The sequence below is a fragment of the Clarias gariepinus genome, chromosome 10, assembly GCF_024256425.1.
Source record: "Clarias gariepinus isolate MV-2021 ecotype Netherlands chromosome 10, CGAR_prim_01v2, whole genome shotgun sequence".
Classification (NCBI taxonomy): Eukaryota; Metazoa; Chordata; class Actinopteri; order Siluriformes; family Clariidae; genus Clarias; species Clarias gariepinus.
This window is the reverse complement of record NC_071109.1, coordinates 4,762,606-4,788,009: the sequence shown is the minus strand read 5'-3', so window position 1 is coordinate 4,788,009 and position 25,404 is coordinate 4,762,606. Positions and strand designations below refer to the sequence as shown.

Genomic DNA, 25,404 nt, shown 5'->3' with positions numbered 1-25,404 from the left:
TATAAATAAAACAGTATTAGACACAAATATATGATATGGTAGTATATAAAATGAAAAAGCTCAATGAGTGCTCAAATGTAAAGCAAACGCAATTATTAATTTATTGTGTATATTTAACTTTATTTAGCTGTTTAAATTATATGAAAAATAACGTTCCTACCAGCCTACTATTATTTTCAGTTCAAATTTAAAGATGCGCTCTCCAAGGTGACACTCAGAACCCCCAATTACTGTAATCCCTCTAATCACCTTTCATTCATGATAGGTGTGAAGTTATCAAACCGGTTTCGCTGATGGGGGAATTCGCAGAAATGGGGGGGGGGTTAAAACTATTTAACAAGACCGAGCAGACGTCTCTGCCTAAAATGTATTTCAGTAGCTCACTCCAGTAAACTACAGTAGTTACTTATTTTAATTATTATGGTAGTCACTATTAATTCGAAATAATGCTAAAAAACATTATTTTAAATTAGTATTGACTACCATAATAATTACTAGCATGAGTTAATGCTGCTACTGATTTTATTCCAGCTTACATGTTCAGTTTGATTGCCATTCTTTTCACTTGGCTCTGGGAGATCAGGGGAGAGGTGTTGGTCATCATCAGCAGGCACTGCTTCATCCTCACTGACCCTGCTGCACTTACAGCTTAAACTGATGAGTGGTATTTCTTACACTGCATCATGATGATGATGAGCGAAATGTTCATTATATCTCACAAACAAAAAGGCAAATTTTTCTTTTCCTCATAAAGTGTTTTGAAAACACTCAAAGTGAAATTCCACCCATACAAGTGTGCCAAATATGCAAAGTAAAAAATCTGAAAGGGCAAATACTTGCCACTGCACATGTAATCAGATTGTGCCACTGGGATGAGACTGTGCCAGGTGCAGTTTTTTGAAATCATACTAACTTTGCACTGATTTAAATAACTTTGAATGATGAATGCTTTTTAACGCTCTTGTGACTCAATAAGATACAATGCTATATTGTCTATAGAATATTTTCCAATAGCCTGTAAATAACACATTTTGGCAGTATTTGTCATGACCGGGGTGTTGTGGCAGGTGTTGAACGCCGTGGGCGGAAGGAGCAGGCATGGAGGCAGAGGGGTTAGGTAATCAAAAACGAGTCTTTTAATAATAGTTAAACACAAAGTATAAATAAAGACACAAACAAAGGAACAAACAAACTCAAACAATACTTAACTCTGTGCTTACAGGGGCTCTCCGGCAAGACACAGACTGGGGAACAAACACATGCCCTGTGGCGAACAATACTTAACTCTGTGCTTACAGGGGCTCTCTGGCAAGACACAGACTGGGGAACAAACACACGCCCTGTGGCGAGACACAGGCAGAGGGAGACACATAACATGCCTTGTGGCGAGACACAGGCAGCGGGAGACACATAACACGCCCTGTGGCGAGACACAGGCTGGGGGAGACACATAACACGCCCTGTGGCGAGACACAGGCAAGAGGAGGGCAAACATAACAGGACACACAGACTATGCGTGGAGCTGAGACTGGACACTAGAGAGAGGGGGAGACACCAGAGAGAAGAGAGACACCAGAGGGAGACACGTAGAGACACCAGAGGGAGACACATAGAGACACCAGAGGGAGACACGTAGAGACACGAGACCAAGAGAGAGACGGGACGAGGGCTAAAGACATGGCAATCAGCTAGACATGGCTTTTAGCTCCTGACGGTCCTGGGGTGGAGGATACCCGACGACGGTAGTCTCGAATGAGTTCGGGGTCGAGGATAAACCGGGCCGGAATCCACGATCGTTCCTCGGGGCCGTAGCCTTCCCAATCAACCAGGTACTGGGTGCCTCTGCCCCGAGGGCGTGAATCGAGGATCCGACGCACGGTGTAGGCGGGACCACCGTCAATGATGCGGGGAGGAGGAGCAGGGGGGGTGGGTGGAATCAATAGGAGAAATGATGAAGGGTTTGAGTTGAGATGTGTGGAAAACCGGGTGGATCCGGAGCGCCGCAGGCAGCTGGAGCCGGTAGGTGACAGGGTTTATCCTTAGGGTGATGCGGTATGGTCCTATGAAGCGAGGTGAGAGTTTCTTGGATTCGGTGTGAAGGTGGAGGTTCTTTGTGGATAACCATACCTTGTCACCTACTCTGTACAAACGTCCCGGAGGGTGTCAACGGCGGTGTTGAGTGGTGTATTATTGATTGGCCTTCTGGATAGCGAGGTTGGCTTGGTTCCAGAGCCGTTGACACCTACGGACCAACTGTTGGGCCGATGGTACGTCGACCTCCGGTTCTTGATGGGCAAACATCGGAGGTTGGAAACCATAGCATACCTCAAATGGGCTTAGGTTGGTGGCTGATGAGACGTGCAGGTTGTGGGAAAGTTCTGCCCATGTGAGGTAGCGGGCCCAGGAGCGCTGGCGGTCGGCCACAAAACACCTTAGGTAGCGCTCCAGTTGTTGGTTGGTCCGTTGCGTCTGACCATTAGTTTGAGGATGGTATCCGGATGACAGACTACTGGTGGAATTGATCAGACGGCAGAAGGCCTTCCAGAACCGGGCGGTGAACTGGGGCCCCCTGTCCGAGACGATGTCTTTGGGGAACCCATGCAGGCGGACTGCATGTTCCAGTATTAGTTCAGCGGTGGTTTTGGCTGATGGGAGTCCGGTGAGGGCCACCAGGTGCACAGCCTTGGAGAACCGTCAACAACGGTGAGGATAGTGTTTTTCCCTTCGGAAACTGGCAGGCCCGTGATGAAGTTTAGGGCGATGTGCATCCAGGGCCGCCGAGGAACAGGAAGTGGTTGGAGCTCTTCCGGGGGTGGCTGATTGGTGTCCTTGGCCCTGGCGCACACCGGGCACGCCTGGACGAACTCGATGATGTCCCTTTTCATTGATGGCCACCAGAACGCCCGTCGGATGAACGAGAGGGTCCTTCTTGTCGCCTGGTGTCCGGCGACCGCGGAGGAGTGGCCCCATTGGAGGACGTCTGATCTCACGTTCTGGGGTACGTAAAATCGTCCAGGCGGCACGCCTGCCGGTCCGGCCTCTGCAGCCTGTGCCTGGCGGACCCTTGTCTCCAAGTTCCAGTGAAGAGATGCGATGATCCGGGAAGAGGGGATGACAGGCACGGGATCCGCCCGGGGAAGGTCTTCGTCGTGTTGTCTTGAAAGTGCGTCGGCCTTGGTGTTCTTGGACCCCGGGCGGTACGACAGGTGGAAGTCGTACTGTTCGAAAAAAAGAGCCCACTGTGCCTGTCGTGGATTCACTTGTCTTAAGTTCCTGATGGTGATGAGGTTCTGATGGTCGGTCCAGACGATGGACGGCTCACTGGCGCTCTGGAGCCAGTGACGCCATTCCTCCAAGGCCCACTTTATGCCCAGCAGTTCGCGGGCCCCTACCCCATATCGCTGCTGAGTGGGGTTGAATTTTTTGGAGAAGAAACCACACGGGTGCAGTTTCTGGTCTGGACCTCGTTGAGAGAGAACGGCGCCGGCGCCCACATCCGACGCGTCCACCTCTACAACGAAAGGTTGGTTGGCGTCTGGGTGGAGAAGGATGGGAGCGGTGGTGAAACGATGACACAGATCTTGAAAGGCGGAGATGGCAGCAGGTGTAAGGCGAAACGGGTGAAGCGAGGGCCTGGTCAAGGCAGTTAATGGTGCTGCAACTGTACTGTAGCCCCGGATAAAGCGACGATAGAAGTTCGCAAACCCCAGAAAACGTTGAAGCTGTTTAAGGGTCCTGGGTAGGGGCCAGTGACGCACCGCTTCGAGCTTCTGTGGATCCATGGCCACACCCTGGGGCGAGATGACAAAACCCAGGAACGTGGTGGAGTGCTCGTGGAAAGCACATTTTTCCAGCTTACAGTACAGTTGGTGAGCGAGCAATCTCTTAAGAACCACCCGAACATGTTGGATGTGCTCCTTGAGGTTATGGGAATAAATGAGGATATCGTCTAGGTAGACGAACACCCATCGGCCCAGCATGTCTCTGAGGACGTCATTGATAAATTGTTGGAAGGCCGAGGGTGCGTTGCAGAGTCCAAAGGGTATGACCAGGCTCTCGTAGTGTCCAGTGGGTGTGATGAACGCCGTCTTCCACTCATCGCCCTCTCTGATACGCACCAAGTTGTAGGCGCTCCGGAGGTCCAACTTCGTGAAAATGGTGGCACCAGAGAGGGCGTCCAGGGCAGAGTTGGTGAGGGGCAGCGGGTGTCGGTTCTTTATTGTGATCTTGTTTAGCCCCCGATAGTCGACACATGGGCGAAGTTCGCCCCCTTTCTTCTTCACGAAGAAAAACCCCGCGGCGGCTGGTGAGGAGGAGGGCCGGATGGTACCGTGGCGCAGGGCGTTTCGGCGACGTACTCCTCCATAGCCTGTGTCTCTGTGGTCGATAGAGAGTAGAGATGGCTGCGGCGGGGGGGGACGGAGCCTGGCTGAAGTTCAATCACCAGGTCGTATGGGCGATGAGGTGGTAGGTGAGTGGCTCTTCTTTTGCAGAACACTTCAGCCAGGTCTCGATACTCAGGTGGAATGGCGTCGGTGTCGACGTCGGGGACGTCGGACTCCTTGGAACATATCCCAGCCGGTGCCCGGAGGCAGAGCTCGGTGCAGGTCGGCCCCCACTGAAGGATCCGGTTCTGTGCCCATGAGATGAGAGGGTCGTGCTGCAGTAACCAGGGATAACCAAGGATGACCGGAGGTGATGCGATGGGTGTGAGGAAAAACTGTAGCTGTTGATGCTGATTGACGATGAAAGAGAGAAGTTGGGTCTGGTGAGTGATGGGGCTAGATGAAAGGGGCCGACCGTCGACGGATGTGATGTGAAGCGGCTGGGATAACGCCTCGATCCCTACCCCCATTTCTTTGGCATAAGTGGAGTCAATGAAGTTCCCCGCGGCACCGGAATCGATGAACGCGGTACTTCGGACTCGTTTGTGGCCAAATTGGAGGTTTACCCGAACAGTGAGACGCGAAGTGGTGGTGTTGGTGGTGGTGGAGAGGTGGATGGCGCCCGGTGAGTCTCTCCCCCTGCTCACCGGGGCTGCGCGTTTCCTGGGCGTAGCGGGCAGATCGCCCGGTGATGGGCCGCCGACCCACAATAGGCGCACAGACCCTCTCGGAACCGGCGTTCTCGTTCTGCCACGGTCAGGGAGGCGCGTCCTAATTGCATGGGTTCCCCGGCTCTGGTGTTAACCACGGCAGGAGGTGGAGATCCGACGGGTTCAGTGATGGCGGGAGTAAAGGTGGTGGATGGTCGAGGTGACATGTAGGCGTAGGCTGGAGCAGGCGGCAGGGTCCTCGGGGCTGGCGCTGGTCGATGCGGAGGGCGAGCTGGATTAGCCCCTCCAGTGTGGCGGGGAGTTCTCGTCCGGCCAGTTCATCCTTGATGCGTGAAGCCAGTCCCTCGTAGTAGGATGTCCGGAGCGCGGCGTCTCCCCAGGCTGTCTGTACTGCGAGGGTGCGGAATTTGGCAGTATAGCGACTCACGAACAATCCTCCCTGCCGCAGGTGGTAAAGCTTTTTGTCGGTCTCCACCTCGCCCGCAGGATGTTCAAAGGTGAGTCTGAGCTGGCTGGTGAATTCGTTGTAAGATGGGGCGGTATCGGTGTCTGCTCGAAGCACTGCCGTGGCCCACTCAGCTGCCTGCCCGGACAACAACGATACGAGAAGAGCAATGCGAAGCCGATCGGTGGAGTACGTGGTGGCGTTGAACTCAAACACCAGATCTAATGCTGTCAAGAACACATTACATCTTTCGTCCGTGCCGTCCCATTTATCCGGTAAAGCTAGAAAGCCATCTGAAGGGGGGGGGAGGCGGGGGATGCGGCGCTGCGGCCGCCGCGACGGGGGGCCGCCTCGCCGCGTCAGCAACAGCCGCGCAGAGATCCGCGTTCTCCTGCCGGAGCTCCGCCACCTCGCGGCATGCTGATCCACCACATCACAAAGACGCGCATACTCCGCTGGGTTCACCGCGGAAGGCTCAGTCATTCTGTCAAGAACTAACCTGAGATGACCAGAATACGTAGCTTTAGCGGTTAGCCCTGTGTAGCGTGACTGGTAAACCCAAACGCGGAGTGACACGAATAGGCAGGATAATCACGCAGTTATTCTAAGGACTCTCACGATTGGGGAGCAAGGGAAAGACACAATCTAACCCGCATCCTATAAATACACACTCAGCAAGAAAGCGAAGCCAAAAAGGTGAGTACTCACAGTTAGATGACCGCAAACGAGGCAACATCGGGCAACTCAATGACTGAGCGTTGTACTGTGGTTTGTTTACTCGGTATACTGGTTTGCACTCGCATCACCTGACCGAGGTGCCTGCTGGGAAACTGAGTCGGCCAACAAAAACTACAAAATAAAAACAGTGACCTCTAGTGGCGGACACTTACAGTATTGTCTTGTATTTTTTGAATAAATAAATAAATAAATAAATCACAATACTGCCAAAATGTCTCATTTTGCTGTCAAACTGTTTATAAGCCTCCTGGGTCTTTGTGAGACTGGTGCTACTGGACACCGAAAATATTGTCTTTATAGGCAGTTTTACAGTATATGTTGTTTGTCTTATTGTTCTTTATTTCTTTGTCTTACAAATACTGTATGACTCAATATATACTTTTTTTTTTTACGTTTTTGTATTGTGTTATATTTTTAGACTAGTAAGCAGTTTTAAAAATTAATCTCCACTTTAATAAGCCAATGTCTTATGATGTGGGATGTGGTGGGCTGCTGGATCCAGCCTTGCTGTCCCTGACCATAATGTTAAAGCCATTAGAGCCTACAGAACTGGAACTTTCCTTCATGCCGAAGGCATAATCTGTTCATTTAAAGCATTTCACAGCATTGACCTTTAAAGCTTTTTACTTCTTTTTGCATAACTTTCAGCTTCACCTTTTCATTCATAGAAATTATTGTTAATTTACTCAGAGAAATTCACTGCATTGAGAATTTTTTTTTTGTTGTTGTTGTTGTTGTTTTACTTTACAGTAGTGATTCCGTTAGTATGAGCTCACAAGAGTGTGACTAGTGATGGTTCTTGCTAATTTTTAAATGGTTTTAAAAACGGTCTCTTCGTTAATAAACACACACACACACACGTACACACACAGCGTGTGTGTGTGTGTGTGTATTCACCCAGCAGGAGAGACGATTACCTACAATTCCGCTGCAAAAGAGAAAAAAAACGTTGGCTCACTTGTGATTACATGACGCTAGGTGTCAAAACAAGAAGCGCATGCGTGAAACATGATACTCGGTGCTCGTAAACTAAGACAATGCTTGCTTTTCAAGTCAAAAATTATTAAAAATCGTTGCTCGTCTTGCGGAACACTCGTAAACCGTGTTACTCATAATCCGAGGTTCCACTGTACATCCTACCCTTTTCCAGCCACCATTATAACAAGATATTAAAAATGTAAATACTGTGAGAAGGGCCAAATTATGATGGACAGAGGACTGGGTCAGAGCAACTCCAAAACTTTTGGTACAGTAGGTCCTGACCAATGCAGACCGGTAACTTACCACAAGAGCTGCAGTTTTGGAGTTGCTCTGACCCAGTAGTCTAGCCATCACTACAGTTACAATATCTAACAATATCTTACAGTGGTGGTTGTAAGTGGGTGTCATATATTACACATATTACATGAGATTTATGAGATTGTATTTGTGATTTGTATGTATACAAACTGTATGAGTGCATTGGATTTTTAAATTGGAGTCAGAGATAAAAAAGAAATATACAAAAAGTAAAAATAAACATATAATACACAAATAAATACATGAATAAATCAAGATATCAGTCTATATGAGACTATAACATTATCTAGTACTGTAGTGTACTATGGTATATTTTGAACATGATCCCATGGGATTGAACTGTTGCACAAATTTTCTAATTATTAGGCAGCAAGTGACCATTTCGGCCATGAACAAACATTAGTACACAAAGACACTTTAATAACCTCTGCACTAAGACACTTTGCTCTATGCATATTTGCACACACCGTACAGTATATTTCAATTTGCACAGTATATTTCTATTTTGTACATCATATTTCTATTTTTATTTCTAGTTCTATTTTTTTCCTAGCACATTTCTATTTTTATTTTTAGTTCTATTTTTCCTAGTTTAATTTAATTTTTTAATTTAATTTCTATCGTATTTCCTTTATTCATATTTATTTCTTATTTGTAAAATTTAACTCTCTTTTAGGGTCAATGGCAGTCGTATAATGCATTTCACTACATTTCTTACTGTGTATGTTTGTGTATGTGACAAATAAAATTTGAATTTGAATTTGAATTTGAACTTGAAGTTCTTTAAGCAAGAAAACGAGAGCATGGAGACTGACCTGTGTAGTTCGATCTAATCAAAGAGCAACACAAATTGTTAAATTAAAGGTTAATCCTGGTTCCTTCAGAAAGACGAAACACACAGCGTTACTGTTTTGGTTGCAGAAGGAAGAACCTACTCAATATCAGATGGGTGATCATAATATTATGGCTGATTGGTGTGCTGTGTGTGTTTCTATGTTTCAATCATTTAAGACTTAACATTTATATTACATTATAAAAAGCGTATGCAGTAAAACTGAAAACCTGATAACAGAAGTAGTGACACTAGTGTCAGTTTACAGATCAAATCTAAGTTACAGTAGGATGTCGCACATCTGAATATATAACATCTTGAGGTTGTTCTTTCTTTGTTCTTCCTCTTTTGTTTTTTCCTTTACTAAAATTTAAGGCAGCATAATTCAGCTCCCTGTTGTCACAGTCCTGTGGGAATGAATGTAATATTATTAGAATATAGAGTTATTACACTTTGTAGTGAATCTTTTAAAGCAGTCTTTACATATGCTTATATTTACCTGATTGAGGGTCTTTTTCATCATAGAACCTTGCTTGAGTCTCACTATAGAAAAGAGAATGTAATTTTTAATCTCTATAGTGAAACATACTTTTCATCAACAGTCAATTTTTTTTTATTCTGCTGCCCTGGAAGTGTTAACTAATTTCCTATAACAATAGTGCAAGTTCAAATCACAGGGTTATACTGTATCAATGAACCAGTTCTATTAGGTAAATATTTCTGTGGTAACAATTACGTCTAACTTTTTACGATAAAAAATTTGTCTCACAGTAAATACAAAAATTTTTTTTAATATATTTATTTTACAACATTTTAGAAAATGTGGTTATTAAACAATAATCTTTGATGCTCTAACAGTCATTTTTTTTATTAGGATGTATACTAACAATAGAAAAGGTTTGTCTGTACATTGGGCAGAACTCACTCTTTCAATTATATATTTACGTTTATATCATAAAAAGCATATGCAGTAAATCTGATAACAGAATATTATCTTCGCAGAATATGGAGGACCTGAAACTAGTCCTAAAACATTTTCTGTTTGTCTGTATACCTGTATGTCTGTCTGTATGTCTATCCAGCCAGATTTGTCAACGCATCATGCAAAACTAACTTACAGAAATTAATTAAAAACTTTGGCAGTACTTTTGATCTGTTTTTTCTTGAAGTTAAACCTAACTGTCTGTCACACAAAACTAATTGTACACAATTTAACGTAACATAATTAAAAACGCCATAAGTTACATTAAAATGTTAAGTAGAAGTCACATGAGCAGTTACAGTAAGTCCCAGATTATGTTACAAGATACATAGCTTTTTTTTCTTTTTTCAAATTAATGGTTTTTGTCCTCAAGGTGGGCGTGGCTATATGTGTCACTCTACAGAGCCAGTCAATGTGATAGTTTACCATGTATAGACAGAGTATGCAAAACACACAGAAATGACTGTAATGCACCTACAAACTGCCAAAATCCTAGACAAACAGACACAAAAGCTCAACACAGCATGTCCCACTTCTAAAATGTACTGTGGGAAGTTTAAAACCAGTTTGCCTTACATGCTCTGAAACAGTGCAGCTACACTCTAAAAACTAACTCAGAGGACCTTTTACCACTACTTGATTTAATACATGGATGCAAGTTAAACATTCTAATGAATTGATTAAGATGAACTTTCTAAGTTGCAAACTTTATTTTTATAAGTTGTGATCAAATAATAATGCTGGTAATTATATTAACTTAATTTTGCATGTAATTTAAACTCGAATGTAATTGTTAATGGGTTGAAAACAAAATTTAAGTTGTCTTAACTTTAAAAAGTTGGCATAATAAGTTAATTTTTTTAAGTTATATCCTACCCCCTATGCCTGGACGTGTTCCAGTGGTAAGATTGTGTGTTAACAGACTTATAGGCTAACCAAACTCAATATAAACAAAATTTTATGGTGAGTAACACTTAAATTTACATCTAATAGTTCTACTAAAGTAATGAATTTGCACTTGTTTCATTGAGATATCTGCTCAGCAAGAGAGCTGTTTGGAAAAACATTATTCAAGTTTTGCTAATTTGACCATTTGACTGTAAACTACATAATGTTAACTAATTTCAGTTACAGCCACAGTTTTTAAAATTCTTTTGTTCATTCACATAGATGGCTGTGTGCTTCCACTGTAGGCAAATTGTAGTAGCAAAGAAGTAAAAGCAGAGTGTTTCTTTTATTTTAGTTTGCTTGTATTTTAGTTACTTTTGTAATACAATTCAAACTTAATATTTGTCTGGGGTTTTGTGGTATTTTTCATAATATTATGTAAAATGTTGGTATTGTGATTCTGACAGTATCACTGAGGTGTATGTGTCCACCTGAAATTAATATTTTCCATCAATAGTTATTCAATAGACATTATCAATCTAATTAGATTAGTGTGTTGTTAAGTTTGTCAATATTGTTTTAAAAAATGGGTTGTGAGTGCAAACTGTAAATTTATCTCTCTCATTGGAAATGACTGGTGTCCTTCAGAGCTTAGTCTCTTGGAATGTTCTATGACATGCTACTTGGCTTTTGACTGATATATTTATAGTGATTTGCCTAACTTTGTTGTGATAGCATAATTTATTATGCTTAGTTATTCTTAATGAGGACTTTTGAATTTTGAGTTTTTTATTTGCATTTTGTGCAAGATTTATATATAATTTGTTCACATACTCAACTGCAGTTGAAAATAAAAGCTAATTGCACAAAAATAATGGTTGAACTAATGTCTTTTTTTTTATATCTACTACATTAACAAAAACCAAAAAACCCTACATTACAAATTGCTTTAAAACAATATGGTAAAGCCATTTGGAGCAACATAATTTATACGAGTTATCAACTTAAAAACTTGCCTTTTGTCTAACAGTTAGTAAGTAAGGGGTAATTAAAATAATCTTTGACTTTGAAGAGGAAAAGCTAATTCCCCCAATGCAAAGAAGCTTGTTGGTTCTAAATAATTTCAAATGAAGTTGTCATAACTCAAAAAGACTAATGCAAAACGTTGCGTTAATTTTTTTTGTTAAGTCTAAACATTTCTTTTTAGAGTGTAATAAAAAGCAGTAATGTAAAGCATTAAAACAAGTGTTGTTATCTGCAGCATTCCGAGGTAAGGACGTGTAAAATACCCAATCTGAGAGCCCATGTTCTGTGATATAATGCCACCCTGGCACAGACTCGCGCCCTACATAATCGCTTTAAAATATATATATATAAGTACAATTAAGTATATAATTTTATTATTTATATAAATTAAAAAGATTGTCTCTGTACGTTTGTCTGTACTCACTCTTTCAATGATAGCGTTACATTTCATACAGTGGAGGACCCAAAACTTCTGTATGTTTGTCTGTATGTCTGTCCAGCCATAAGTGAAATCAAAATGTTTAGTAAAAGTGATGTGAACAGTTATGTGTCGGATTTAATAATCTACTTTAAAATAAGATACTAATGTGCTACTTGCTTAATGTAAACAAACATCTGCACCAATAGATATTAATTAGAAAAGATAAAGTGAATTTTTTTTCTGGGATTAGGTCATATTTTCACTTTGGCTAAAATAACAATGCTGAAATGGTATAAGTGAATTTTAACACTTTGGAGTCATTTTAAGACAAAACTTCATCTTTATCCGATCTACTGTACTTTTTCGATTTCTCATGTGTGATTCTTTCTCCGATTACCGAACAGGGAGTGTATTTGTCTGACAACGAAAAAACTAGTGTAAACAAGGCGTCAGATACTAAACCTTACAGAATGTAAATTCTTTATATTAATAAGTTTGACAAACAGTTTTGTGGTACAGAATGACAGACAGACATGCATGTCGGCTTTAACCTGAAATAATAATATTAAAGATCAGCTGATTATTTTTAGCTTTTAAATATTTCTACAAACTCTTTACAATGACACATACTTTATCTAGTATAATAATTACCCAGTCTAATAATCACCAGCAATAATATAATAACTTTAATAATTGTCATAAATAGACTTACCCTTGTCTCTTTCTTTACGGGTTACGACAAACATCAATGCAAAGATCACGATGACACACACTCCCAAAGCTACAGTAAGGCAGATTACTACAGGATCCACAGATCCCTCTGTCACACAGAAAATATCATGATATCAATACTGTTTATAAAAGCCCATTATAATAATTTTAACTGTACAATTTTACAACTAATCACATAATTTACACACTAATCAAATACTATGCATTATTTTTGAATTGGAATGCAAATAAATCAAAACAATTAAAATACCAAAGCAATACTTTTTCTTCAGTCGGAGGGAGTAGTGAACTGAGATGTAGGTTTTTGTTTTTTAAAATATAAATATTTGTAATTAGACATCATCGTCCCAAAATTTAATAAAGGGCCTGATTCAAGTAAATAGTAAAAAACAAAAAAATGCTACTTTTTTAACAAAATATTGTATTTCTTACCCAGTTGTACTCGTGTTCCGTTGCCAAAAATGATCTTCCCACACGCGGCCACAGCGCAGTAGTAAGTCCCAGTATCATTAAGGCTGAGGATGTTCTTGGAGAAGTTGTACACACAGGTGGGGGTAGAAGAGCCGCTCTCACGCTGATGGCTGCTGTTGTGATGAGTGTAAATGATTTGAGGATGGGATTGTGGTGGAGCAGCTCTGAACCAGAGCACTTGGAGTTCTGCTGCTCTGCTCTCAGAGAGAACCGAGCACTGCAGAGTCACGGACGCTCCTGCAGGAACCGAGTCCAACCCGCCGCTCTGTGATACTGACACTTTTACATCTTCATCACCTGTTCAGTGTAATATAAAGAGTGGACGAGTTACTTACAGTAACTGTTTTTCAATGACAGATGATATTATGTATGGAATACAAAGAAAAATAGAATATGCACCTAAAACACAATAAAAAATGTAAAAAATAATAAGCTCATTAAAAACAAAAACATAACTGCATATAAAATCCTCACCTGTCACTGCTAGAAATGTTCCATTTCCAAACCTTGTTAAAAAATCTCGATATCCACAGTGATACATGGCTTCGTCAGATAGTTGCACGTTAGTGATTTTTAAATGGCAGCTCATTTTGTTTTTCTCAATGCTGTATCTTGGTGACTTAAACTCATCTTCATAAGTGGAGTCCTTTTGAACTGTGACCATCACACGAAGCCCGTGTCCCATTTTTTGTTTGTACCAAACAATGGCTTCAGTGTTGTCCTCTCCTAGTCGAAGGCAGTGCAGAGTCACATTTTCACCAACACCAGCAGTGATCATCGATTTTGGCTGATATACACCCTTTGTCTGTGTTGAATCTACTGTTAGGAGTGAAAGCAGAAAACATGACCCATAATACATATAGAATTACTTTTAGGGTAATAATAACATTTAACATATTTTTTAATATGCCCCTGATACCAATTTTTGAGAAATATGTCCCAGCAGTGTTTTATTTTTTTTTCCCCAGCAATAAATAATAAGGTATTAAATTTGCAGCTCAGATTAACTTTTCTAACAGATAATTTTTAATCCTCATCCTTATTACAGCAACATTTATGTGATTGGAAAACTAAAAATCCATTTAAACTTACCAGTTTTATCAAAAAGCATTGCTATAATCCACAACAGTGTGAGCATCTTCAGTCTGAGGTGTGTGTGCAGCAGGCCTCCTCTTACTACACTGTCAGATGGTCAAACTGGCCACATCCCACTTTGTGCACAAGGGTTATGACGTGAAACCACAGGATTTTCCACACACGATCTAGACTAGAAAGATAACATCAGTAAATAACTGACTGTGGCCCTTCATTTCACTTTTCTAAACTTTGCAAAAAAATAACTGTAACTTTTTAAAAATAATATTAAAAAAAAAATTTTGAAAATGATATTTTTTTTTCATCCTTTATGTGTGTGTTAAAAAAATTTATGCTCTGACCAAATTTGTCATCTAAAATTGCAACAAAAAAATTAAAAAAAGAAATGCTTTGACCCCACCCCCCTAAAAAAAACGAACAAAAATAAAAACAACTGGCAGCGTTGTGAATAGTGTGAACTGTTTAAATCCAAATTCTACCCAATTTTTTTTTTTACCTATTTTTCTGTTTTTTACTATAATATACATTTTTTATAGACAGTTGTACTATCAAAGTAATTATATTCATAATTGCAATTCATTCTACTTAATACAATAAACATTCTGACTAAGATCAAGTGTTTTTAATCCTGAAGTTCTGTTGAAGGGTTTGGGGTGGGAGCAAAGGCCTTTTACACACTATGACATTATAGAGCTGTTTTCATAGTGCTTGGGCCCTGACAATAGCAATTATAACATACCTGATTAAATCACATCCTATTAATATGTATTTGTGTTCAGCTTCACTGACCACTGAAGTTAATTTTGAAATTGATTATTTACTAAAATGAGAATGAGATATGCATTTCATTTAACCTCATGTGAACCTATCAAGGGGTGGGATATATAATGCAGCAAGTGAAAATTAACAGTCAGGTCTTAAAGTTGATTAAGCAATATCATGTGATATGCTGGGTATAGCACTGCAGTGATGTGATCGTAGGCACAAAAGTTAGTGACAGAAAGTTGGTTTAAGTACAGTGCCTTGCAAAAGAGTTCATATATCTTACACTTTCCCTATCTATAAATATAAATAAATATCTAAAAAGTGTGGCTAGCATTCATATTCAGCCTGATTCAACCACCTTTTGTTGCAATTACAGGTGCAAGTCGTTTGGAGTACAGTACACTATGTGTCTACCAGCTTTGCACATTTAGAAAGTGTAATGTTTGCCCATTGCCCTTTGCAAAATAGGTCAAGCTAAGACAGATTAAATTGAAAGCTCCTGTGAATAGCAATTGCCACAGATTCAAATTCAAATTCAAATTCAAATTTTATTTGTCACATACACAAACATACACAGTACGAAATGTAGTGAAATGCGTTATACCACTGCCATTGACCCTAGAAGAGAATTAAAGTTTACAAATAAGAAATAAATATGAATAAAAGAAATCCTATAGAAATTAAATAAAAAATTAAATTAAACTAGGAAAAATAGAACTAAAAATAAAAATAGAAATATGATGTGCAAAAATAGAAATCTACTGTACAAATTGAAATATACTGTGCTGTGTGTGCAAATATGCATAGAAGAAAGTGACTTTGTGCAGAGGTTATTAAAGAGTCTTTGTGCACTGGTCCAGGATGTAAACGTAAAACTGTAAAATGTAGTGTAGTTGTGAAGGAAGGTGTGCAAAGTTATTAAAGTGTCATTGTGCAATGGTCCAGGATGAAAAAGTACGACATGTAGTGTATATATGAAGGAAGGTGAGCATGTAATCGTCCATAGCGTTCGTGGATGTAAGAAGATTGATAGATTTGATCAATTATGAAAAAGATGAAAAGATTGTTAGTTCTGCATAGTGGTGTGGTTGTGGTTGAGAGACCTTATCGCCTGCGGGAAGAAGCTCCTCCTCAGTCTCTCTGTGTTGGCCTTCAAGGAGCGGAATCGCTTCCCAGACCGCAACAGAGTAAACAGTCCGTTATTGGGGTGGCTGAGGTCCTTCACGACCTTCCTGGCCTTGGTCAAGCACCGCTTGCTGTAGATTGAGTGCAGGTCAGGGAGCTCAATGCGGATGATGCGCTCAGCTGATCGCACCACCCTCTGTAGAGCTCGTCTGTCCTGCATGGTGCTGTTCCCGAACCAGGTCGTGATATTTCCCGTCAGGATGCTCTCTATGGTGCAGGAGTAGAAATTCCTGAGCACCTTGGAGGGCAGTCTAAAGTCTCTCAAGCGTCTAAGGTGGTAGAGACGCTGCTGGGCCTTTTTTACCACGGTGTTGATGTGACAGGACCATGCCAGGTCCTGCGTGATGTGAACACCGAGGTATCTGAAGCTGTCCACTCTCTCCACTGGGCTCCTGTTGATGACTGGGGTCTGGTAGTTCCTCACCTGCTTTGTACTAAAGTCCACTATCAGCTCCTTTGTCTTACTGACGTTCAGGAGGAGATTGTTTCTCTGGCACCAGTTCTCCAGATTTCCAACCTCCTCTAGGTAGGCCGTCTCATCGTTGTTCGTGATCAGGCCCACCACAACAGTGTCGTCAGCGAACTTGATGATGGTGGTGGAGCTGGTAGTGGCCACGCAGTCGTGGGTGTACAGAGAGTACAGCAGGGGGCTCAGAACACAACCCTGGGGGGCTCCAGTGCTGAGAGTGAGGGAGGCTGAGACATGTCCGTCCATTCTTACTGCCTGTGGTCTGCCAGTCAGAAAATTGGAGATCCACTGACACATTGATGAGCTGAGTCCCAGGTGCTCCAGCTTGGTGGTAAGTGTGGAGGGAATTATGGTATTAAATGCAGAACTGTAGTCGATGAAGAGCATTTTCACATAATTCCCCCTCCGAGTGTCCAGGTGAGTGAGAGATGTATGGAGGAGATGAGAGATTGCATCGTCCGTGGAACGGTTTGTACGATAAGCGAACTGTAGTGGGTCTAGTGTGTCTGGTAGTGAAGAGATGATGAAGTCTCTGACCAGGCGTTCAAAGCACTTCATCACTACTGAAGTGAGGGCTACAGGGCGATAATCATTGAGGGAAGCAGGATGAGGTTTCTTTGGGACAGGAACAATAATGGACTCTTTAAAGCATGTGGGGATCACCGACTGAGATAAAGAGATGTTGAATATCTCAGTGAACACAGGTGCTAGCTGGTCTGCGCAGGCTCTGAGAATACGACCTGAGAGGCCGTCTGGTCCTGCTGCTTTCCTGGTGTTCACTCTCTTGAAGGCTCTCCTAACGTCATGCTCGGTGATGATGAACGCGCTTCCGGTGCTGGCAGTGACTTCCTGTCTGCAGCCGTGAGCGCCGCTAACATTAGCATCGCTAGCGTCTTTAGCTGCAGCCTCGAAGCGAGCATAGAAAGTGTTCAGCTCATCTTCCAGAGACACGTCTGCGTTTATCATACCGGATGTTGGTGCTTTATAATCCGTTATTGTTCTTAATCCCTGCCACAGGCTCCTAGAGTCACTCTGTTGGAGTTGTGACTCTAGTTTTCTCCCGTAGCGCTGCTTCGCCTCTTTCACCGCCTTCCGGACGCTGTATGACGCAGCCTTGTATGGTTCCATGTCCCCCGACGCGAGTCCCGTGTTGTAGGCAGCGGTGCGAGATCTCAGAGCGTCGCGGATGGTTTTATCCACCCACGGCTTCTGGTTGGGAAACGTTTTAATAGTCTTTTTTTCAACGGTATCGTCCGCTAGTTTCCCGATGAATCCCACAACCGCTTCCGTAAACACGCTGACGTCACCATCGGAGCTGTTTCTGAACATGTCCCAGTCTGCGTCATCAAGTGCGTCCTGTAACGCGGCCACCGATTGGTCCGTCCAGCACGCGACCTCCCTCTGAACCGGAACTTCCTGTTTCAGCCTTTGTTTGTATTTTGGCATGAGGAAGATGGCGGCGTGGTCGGATTTACCAAACGGTGGACAAGATTGTGCCTTGTAGCCGTCCTTGACTGTTGTATAGCAGTGGTCCAGTGTCCTTTCGCCCCTGGTGGGGCAGGTGATGTGCTGATAAAAGTTCGGCGCTGCACGTTTGAGGTTGGCACTATTAAAGTCCCCCGGCACAATAAGCGCAGCGTCCCGGTGTTGTGTTTGTTGTTGTGTGAGTGCCTCATGCAGCTCGCATAAGGCAGTGTCCGTGTCCGCTTGTGGTGGAATATAAACGGCGCTGATTATGACCGATGTAAACTCCCGAGGAAGGTAAAAAGGACGACACATGATGGACAGTAGTTCCAGGTTGGGTGTGCAGGAGCGTGTGAGAGGAACAACACTCGCGCTGGCAGTGCTGGCCAGGTGCTGTTCGCCATTAAACACACGCCGCCTCCCCTTGACTTCCCCGAGTCCCGCGTCCTGTCCATGCGGTGAACCGAGAAGAACTCGGCCGGCTGGATGGCGTGGTCCGGCACCGCTGGGTTCAGCCATGTCTCGGTGAAGCAGAGGAGATTGCAGTCCCGAATGTCTCTCTGGAACTTAACCCTGGCCCTGAGGTCATCGAGCTTGTTTTCCAGTGACTGGACGTTGGCGAGCAGGATGCTAGGCAGAGGTGTGCGGTGTGCACGGGCTCTCAGCCTGTTCCTGACGCCGGCTCGTTTCCCTCGGGGCCGCCGCTTCGCGTCGCGTCCTTTGTTGTCCCTCAGGATCTCACTCGGCCAGCTCGGATCCGGAGTTAAAAACGTCGAATTGTGAGTACATTGTATACCAATAGAAACAAGAGTGTCTCTATCATAACTAATGTACCCCATGGTGGTAATTTTGCCGGTTTTAAAACGGTGTAAACTAACTTAAAGAACAAAAACAAAGAAAAGGTGGTCGGAGCAGTCGCGACGGCAGCCGACCTCACCGGCGCCATCTTGACATCTTGATTCTCAACTGTATTTAAGTCTGGACTTTGAGTCGGCCATTCTAACACATGAATATGTTTTCATACTGTATAAACCATTCAATTGTAGCTCTAGCTGTATTTTAGGGGCGTTGTCCTGCTGAAAAGTGAATCTTCAATCCAGTCTCAAGTGTTTTGCAGACTCTAACGGGTTTTCTTCTAAAATTGCTCTGCATTTGGCTGCATTCATCTTCCCATCAGTTCTGACCAGCTTCTCTGTCTCTGCTAAAGAAAAGTATCCCCACAGCATAATGTTGCCACCACCATGTTTCACAATGGGTATGGTGAGTTCAGGGTAATGTGCATGTGATTTTGCAATTAGGCCAAAAAGTTTAATCATATCACCAGGACACATTCTTCCATGCTTTGTTCCCCACATGGCTTGTTTTAAACTGCAAATGGTAGTTCTTATGGCTTTTTTTAACAAATACTTTCTTCTCGCCAATCTTCTATAAAGGCCATATATGTGGAGTACACAAGTAATAGTTGTCCTGTTGACAGATTCTTTCACCTGTGCTGTAGGTCTCTGCAGCACCTTTAGAGTTACCACCGGCCTCTTGGCTATTTCTCTGATTTCTGGGCTTTACTTTCCCAGCCATTCAGTTTAGGTGGATGACCATGTCTTGGTACATTTGCAATTGTGCCAATTGCAAACCTACCTGTGTTCCATTTTTGGATGATGGATTAATTAAATAAAAAAATGTGACTCAATAACTTTGTGCAGTCCAAGACAACATAACATTATCAAATATGTTTTCTTGCTAAAATGCTTCTGTGACTAGTTATGAATGTGTTTTTGGGAGGCATTTATTCTCTCCTTAGCACTCTAGACCATACTAACCTACATTTATCCATGCTGTGACTGACATTTAGTTCAATTAATGATTGTGGAACACCAAAGATGCAAAAAAATACATATAGATACATTACCCAGTGCAGTTGGCAGAAAGACGTAAGCAATGATCTTAAAAGAAGTAATTGTTGCTGCACATCAAACTTGAAAGTGTTATAAAACCATTTCCAAACAATTTGGAGTTCAACGATTTACAGTGTAAATGATTATTCACTATTCATTCAAGACAGTTGACAATCTTGCCAGAAGTCAGCACATTCACCAAGGTCAGACCATGCAATGCACAAAGAAATACAAAAAGGCCCAAGAGCTACATCTCAGACCCTACAGACCTCACCGAGAATGTCAATGCAAGCATGTTCATTTTCTGTCTATCTGTCTGTCCATCTATTTTGTAAACCACAGTATTTGAAAGGCAAATCTGTTTGACAGCTAAAGCTTAGTTGAAATGTAGAATTTCCTTTTGGACCAACAAAGTAAGTATCTATTTATCTCTCTGTCTGTCTGTCTGTCTGTCCGTCCATCCATAATAAAAAATGGCACAGTGAGATTACATGTTGTCGTTTGTCTGAGGTCGTATTTGCCCAATACATTGATTTTTTTTTTGTTTATACACAAAAACGCATACCTATACATCCCTATACATTAGGAATACAGTGGAACCTCGGATTATGAGCATAATTTGTTCTAGAAGTGGGCTCGTATTGCAAAACACTCGTAAACCAAATTTAATTTTCCTATAGGAAATAATGGAAACTCAAATTCTTTCTACAGCCCAAAAAATAAACACATAAGAAGAATTAACACAAAATATAAAGGTAAAAATAAAACAAATTAACCTGCACTTTACCTTTAAAAAATGTAAAAATAAATCCAGACAGATAAATGTGTCCATTTCTGCACGCAGGCGCTGTGTGTGTGTGTGTGTGCGTGTGTGTGTGTGTGTGTGTGTGTGTAAGTGAATGAGCGCGCACACACACACACACATACACACACACACTCGCCTTTACAGCCCCCCTCCTCTCACGTTCTCAAACAAACACACACACTCTATGCCTTACACAGACACACACACACACACACACACCACACACACACACACAAACAAACACACACGGACACTCAAACTCTGCAAGCACTAAGACCCAGCAGGGGAGACGATACATGATCGTAATCTTAGTGCTTGCAGAGTTGTGTGTGTGTGTGTGTGTGTGTGTGTGTGTGTGTTTACCCAGCAGGGGAGACGATTACCTACAATTCTGCAGCGCAAGAGAAAGAAAAACTGTTGGCCCAGTTGTGATGACGTGACAATCGGTGTCAAAACAAGAAGCACATGCATGATGCATGGTACTCGTAAACCAAGACGATGCTCTTTTTTAAGTCAAAATTTATAAAAAATCTTTGCTTGTCTTGCTGAACACTAGTAAACCATGTTACTCGTACTCCGAGGTTCCACTGTACTAACTTTTTCACACTACTGTATCTTTATGTATCCATGTACGTATGTATTGCTATGCCCGAAGAAACACTGAAAACACAAAACATCATTTTCTATACATTCTTTTTTTTAACAATGTTGTCAATGTTTATTTTAGGTTGTGTTTTAGACCACAGTTTATGCAGTAAATATAAAACCTAAACAGAACTAACAGAACTAATGACACTGATCAGACAAGAGATAAAAATTTTAAGTTGAAGTAGAGCGTTGCACATCTGAATATATAATATCTTGAGGTTGTTTTTTCTTTGTTCTTCCTTTTTTGGTTCTCCTTTCACTGAAATTTAAGGCAGCGTAATTCAACTCCATATTGTCACAGTCCTGTAGAAATGGGTATGAAATTATCAGAATGTAGAGTTTCTTTTAAGACAGTCCTTATACAAGTTTGTTATATATTTACCTGATTGAGGGTCTTGTCTACCATAAAACCTTGTTTGAGCCTCACTATAGAAAAGAGAATGTAATTTAAAAAAACAAAAACAAATTATTCACAGTGCACCTTTATAGTTGAACATATTTTTTTTTATCAACAATCACGTTTTATTTTTTACTTCTGATGTCTAGCAAGTGTTAATCAATTTCCTTTAACAATCTTTTCGACAGTAGTGCAGCTAAAAGTTCCCTTTCAAAAGCTACACTCGATGCTGTGTGAAAACGCTTTGGGAACATATTTTTGTTCTACTGGTTGTGAAGCATGTGTGTATCAAATAGGCAAAATTTTGGCTATATATAACCTCGGTCAGAGGACGTCATCTAATGAAGTGCACCTGCAGGTTATAAATAGGAGTGAAACCGGAAACATCCTCAGATCTTTTTGTCTTTAGGACTGCATTGTGTTCGCGTGTGTGTGTGCAAGCGAGTTTAAAAGTATTATCTCACCGATATGGTGAAGTTTGTTAGGAGATCTGTACCTCCGCATGATAGATCTCTTTCGGAGCGCGATTTCCACACCTTTGTTTTGAGTGCTTTGCGTGCGGCTCAGATTCTCTAAAGAGAAATCGTGAGCTGCGGCGCATTCCTGGGGTTAAACAATGCAATCTGGCAGATGCGCCTGAGACGGAATTCCCCCTTTCTCTCGTTTCCACGGGTATGGAGGAGTTACTGCAGGTAACTAATGCATGTGATCGAGCGATTGCATATCGTCTGGCCGCAGAAGCGGGATTTCCCCAAGCGCTTAAAAATTTAGACGACAGGTTTCTGTGAGGTGGCCTGGGGAGAAGCCTTAGCGACGCTCTCTCTCTCTCCTTTTATTTTTGCTGACCTTTATAATGAGTTAACTATTTCACGGAATAACCTTTATTTATCCCGTGTTTTTCGTGCCATCAACTCCGATTTATTCGAATATCGTTGATGCGAAGGCACGGGGTTAAATGATGATGCCACAGATAGAAAAGATGCTTGCGGGCTATCTCTCTCCTGGGACATCATCCTCCCTGAAAAAAGCACACACTCCCTATCAAGCCGCGTAGACCGACATCTTCCCTGGTGGGGAAAAGCTTTCAGGCAGCGGATCAGGCTGGTGCTCCACTGCACACCATGGCGGTTTTTGTAAGGCTTAATGATAGGGCGTTCCTGGAACTACGCTGAGCCACAAAGTCGTGCAACAAAGCAGACGGCCTGTGCTATCGCCCGTTTTATTCTGCGGAGAGACACCTGTGGCTAAATCTCATGGGCAACAAGGATAAGAATTGCGCGTTACTCCTTGATGCCCCCATCTCGCCTTCCGGCCTGTTTGGTGACGCCGTAAACTAGTGGCGTCGCCACTAAGTTTCGGAAGGTGAAATTATATAAACAAGTCATCAGGAAATTCCTTCCATGCCGTGCTCAAGAGTCGGGACTGTCGGCCTTAAAGGAGTCTGACCTACGCACTGTCTTCTCCATGAAGAAGCCCTCCCCCGGGGAGTGGCGTGTAAAATTTCTTTCAAGAATGATGTGTTCTCCCTGGCACCCCCAGGAGGTCGGTGTTTATGCTCCGCCAACACTGGTGTTTTAGGCAACACCGGTCTCCAACGAAAGGTTAGTTCTGACAAACAGTTCTGTGGTACAGAATGACAGACAGACATGTATGTCGGCTTTAACCTGAAATAATAATATTAAAGATCAGCTGATTATCTTTAGCTTTAAATATTTCTACAAACTCTTTACAATGACACATACTTTAGCTAGTATAATAATTACCCAGTCTAATAATCACCAGCAATAATATAATAACTTTATTAATTGTCATAAATAGACTTACCCTTGTCTCTTTTTTTACGGGTTACGACAAACATCAATGCAAAGATCACGATGACACACACTCCCAAAGCTACAGTAAGGCAGATTACTACAGGATCCACAGATCCCTCTGTCACACAGAAAATATCATGATATCAATACTGTTTAAAAAGCCCATTATAATAATTTTAACTGTACAATTTTACAACTAATCACATAATTTACACACTAATCAAACACTATGCATTATTTTTGAATTGGAATGCAAATAAATCAAAACAATCAGCAATACTTTTTCTTCAGTCGGAGGGAGTAATTAACTAAAATGTAGGTTTTTGTTTTTTAAAATATACATATTTGTAAATAGACATCATCGTCCCAAAATTTAATAAAGTGCCTGATTCAAGTAAATAGTAAAAAACAAAGAAATGCTACTTCTTTAACAAAATATTTTATTTCTTACCCAGTTGTACTCGTGTCCCGTTCCCAAAAATGATCTTCCCACACGCGGCCACAGCGCAGTAGTAAGTCCCAGTATCACTGAGGCTGAGGATGTTCTTGGAGAAGTTGTACACACAGGTGTGTGTAGAAGAGCCGCTCACACACTGATGGCTGCTGTTGTGATGAGTGTAAATGATTTGAGGATGGGATTGTGGTGGAGCAGCTCTGAACCAGAGCACTTGGAGTTCTGCTGCTCTGCTCTCAGAGAGAACCGAGCACTGCAGAGTCACTGACGCTCCTGCAGGAACCGAGTCCAACCCGCCTCTCTGTGATACTGACACTTTTACATCTTCATCACCTGTACAGTGTAATATAGACAGTGGACGAGTTACTTACAGTAACTGTTTTTCAATGACAGATGATATTATGTATGGAATACAAAGAAAAATAGAATATGCACCTAAAACACAATAAAAAATTAAAAAAATAATAAGCTCATTAAAAACAAAAACATAACCGCATATAAAATCCTCACCTGTCACTGCTAGAAATGTTCCATTTCCAAACCTTGTTAAAAAATCTCGATATCCACAGTGATACATGGCTTCGTCAGATAGTTGCACGTTAGTGATTTTTAAATGGCAGCTCATTTTGTTTTTCTCAATGCTGTATCTTGGTGACTTAAACTCATCTTCATAAGTGGAGTCCTTTTGAACTGTGACCATCACACGAAGCCCGTGTCCCATTTTTTGCTTGTACCAAACAATGGCTTCAGTGTTGTCCTCTCCTAGTCGAAGGCAGTGCAGAGTCACGCTATCACCAACACCAGCAGTGATCATCGATTTTGGCTGATATACACCCTTTGTCTGTGTAGAATCTACTGTTAAGAGTGAAAGCAGAAAACATGACCCATGATACATATAGAATTACTTTTAGGGTAATAATAACATTTAACATATTTTTTTATATGCCCCTGATACCAATTTTTGAGAAATATGTCCCAGCAGTGTTTAATTTTTTTTTCCCAGCAATAAATAATAAGGTATTAAATTTGCAGCTCAGATTAACTTTTCTAACAGATAATTTTTAATCCTCATCCTTATTACAGCAACATTTATGTGATTGGAAAACTACAAATCCATTTACACTTACCAGTTTTATCAAAAAGCATTGCTATAATCCACATCAGTGTGAGCATCTTCTGTCTGAGGAGTGTGTGCAGCATGCCTCCTCTTACTACACTGTCAGATGGTCAAACTGGCCACATCTCACTTTGTGCATAAGGGTTATGACGTGAAACCACAGGATTTTCCACACACGATCTAGACTAGAAAGATAACATCAGTAAATAACTGACTGTGGCCCTTCATTTCACTTTTCTAAACTTTGCAAAAAAATAACTGTAACTTTTTAAAAATAATATTCCAAAAAAAAAAAATTAGAAAATGATATTTTTTTTCATCCTTTATGTGTGTGTTAAAAAAATTTATGCTCTGACCAAATTTGTCATCTAAAATTGCAACAAAAAAATTAAAAAAAGAAATGCTTTGA

At 41.8% G+C, this 25,404-nt stretch overlaps 1 protein-coding gene and 1 pseudogene across 1 annotated transcript; both read right to left on the bottom strand.

Annotated features, from left to right (window-relative positions):
- Positions 1-2,326: 2,326 nt before the first annotated feature.
- LOC128531807 (uncharacterized) lies at positions 2,327-18,814 on the bottom strand (annotated as a pseudogene).
- Positions 18,815-21,425: 2,611 nt separating this feature from the next.
- Positions 21,426-25,078, bottom strand: LOC128532179 (uncharacterized). The gene is made up of 5 exons (XM_053506410.1): positions 25,006-25,078; positions 24,389-24,733; positions 23,876-24,211; positions 21,596-23,542; positions 21,426-21,516 (listed from the first exon to the last, which is right to left on the bottom strand). Exons 1-4 carry the CDS (start codon positions 25,076-25,078, stop codon positions 23,412-23,414), a joined length of 885 nt encoding a protein of 294 aa, XP_053362385.1. The 3' UTR covers positions 21,426-21,516; positions 21,596-23,411.
- Positions 25,079-25,404: the final 326 nt, after the last annotated feature.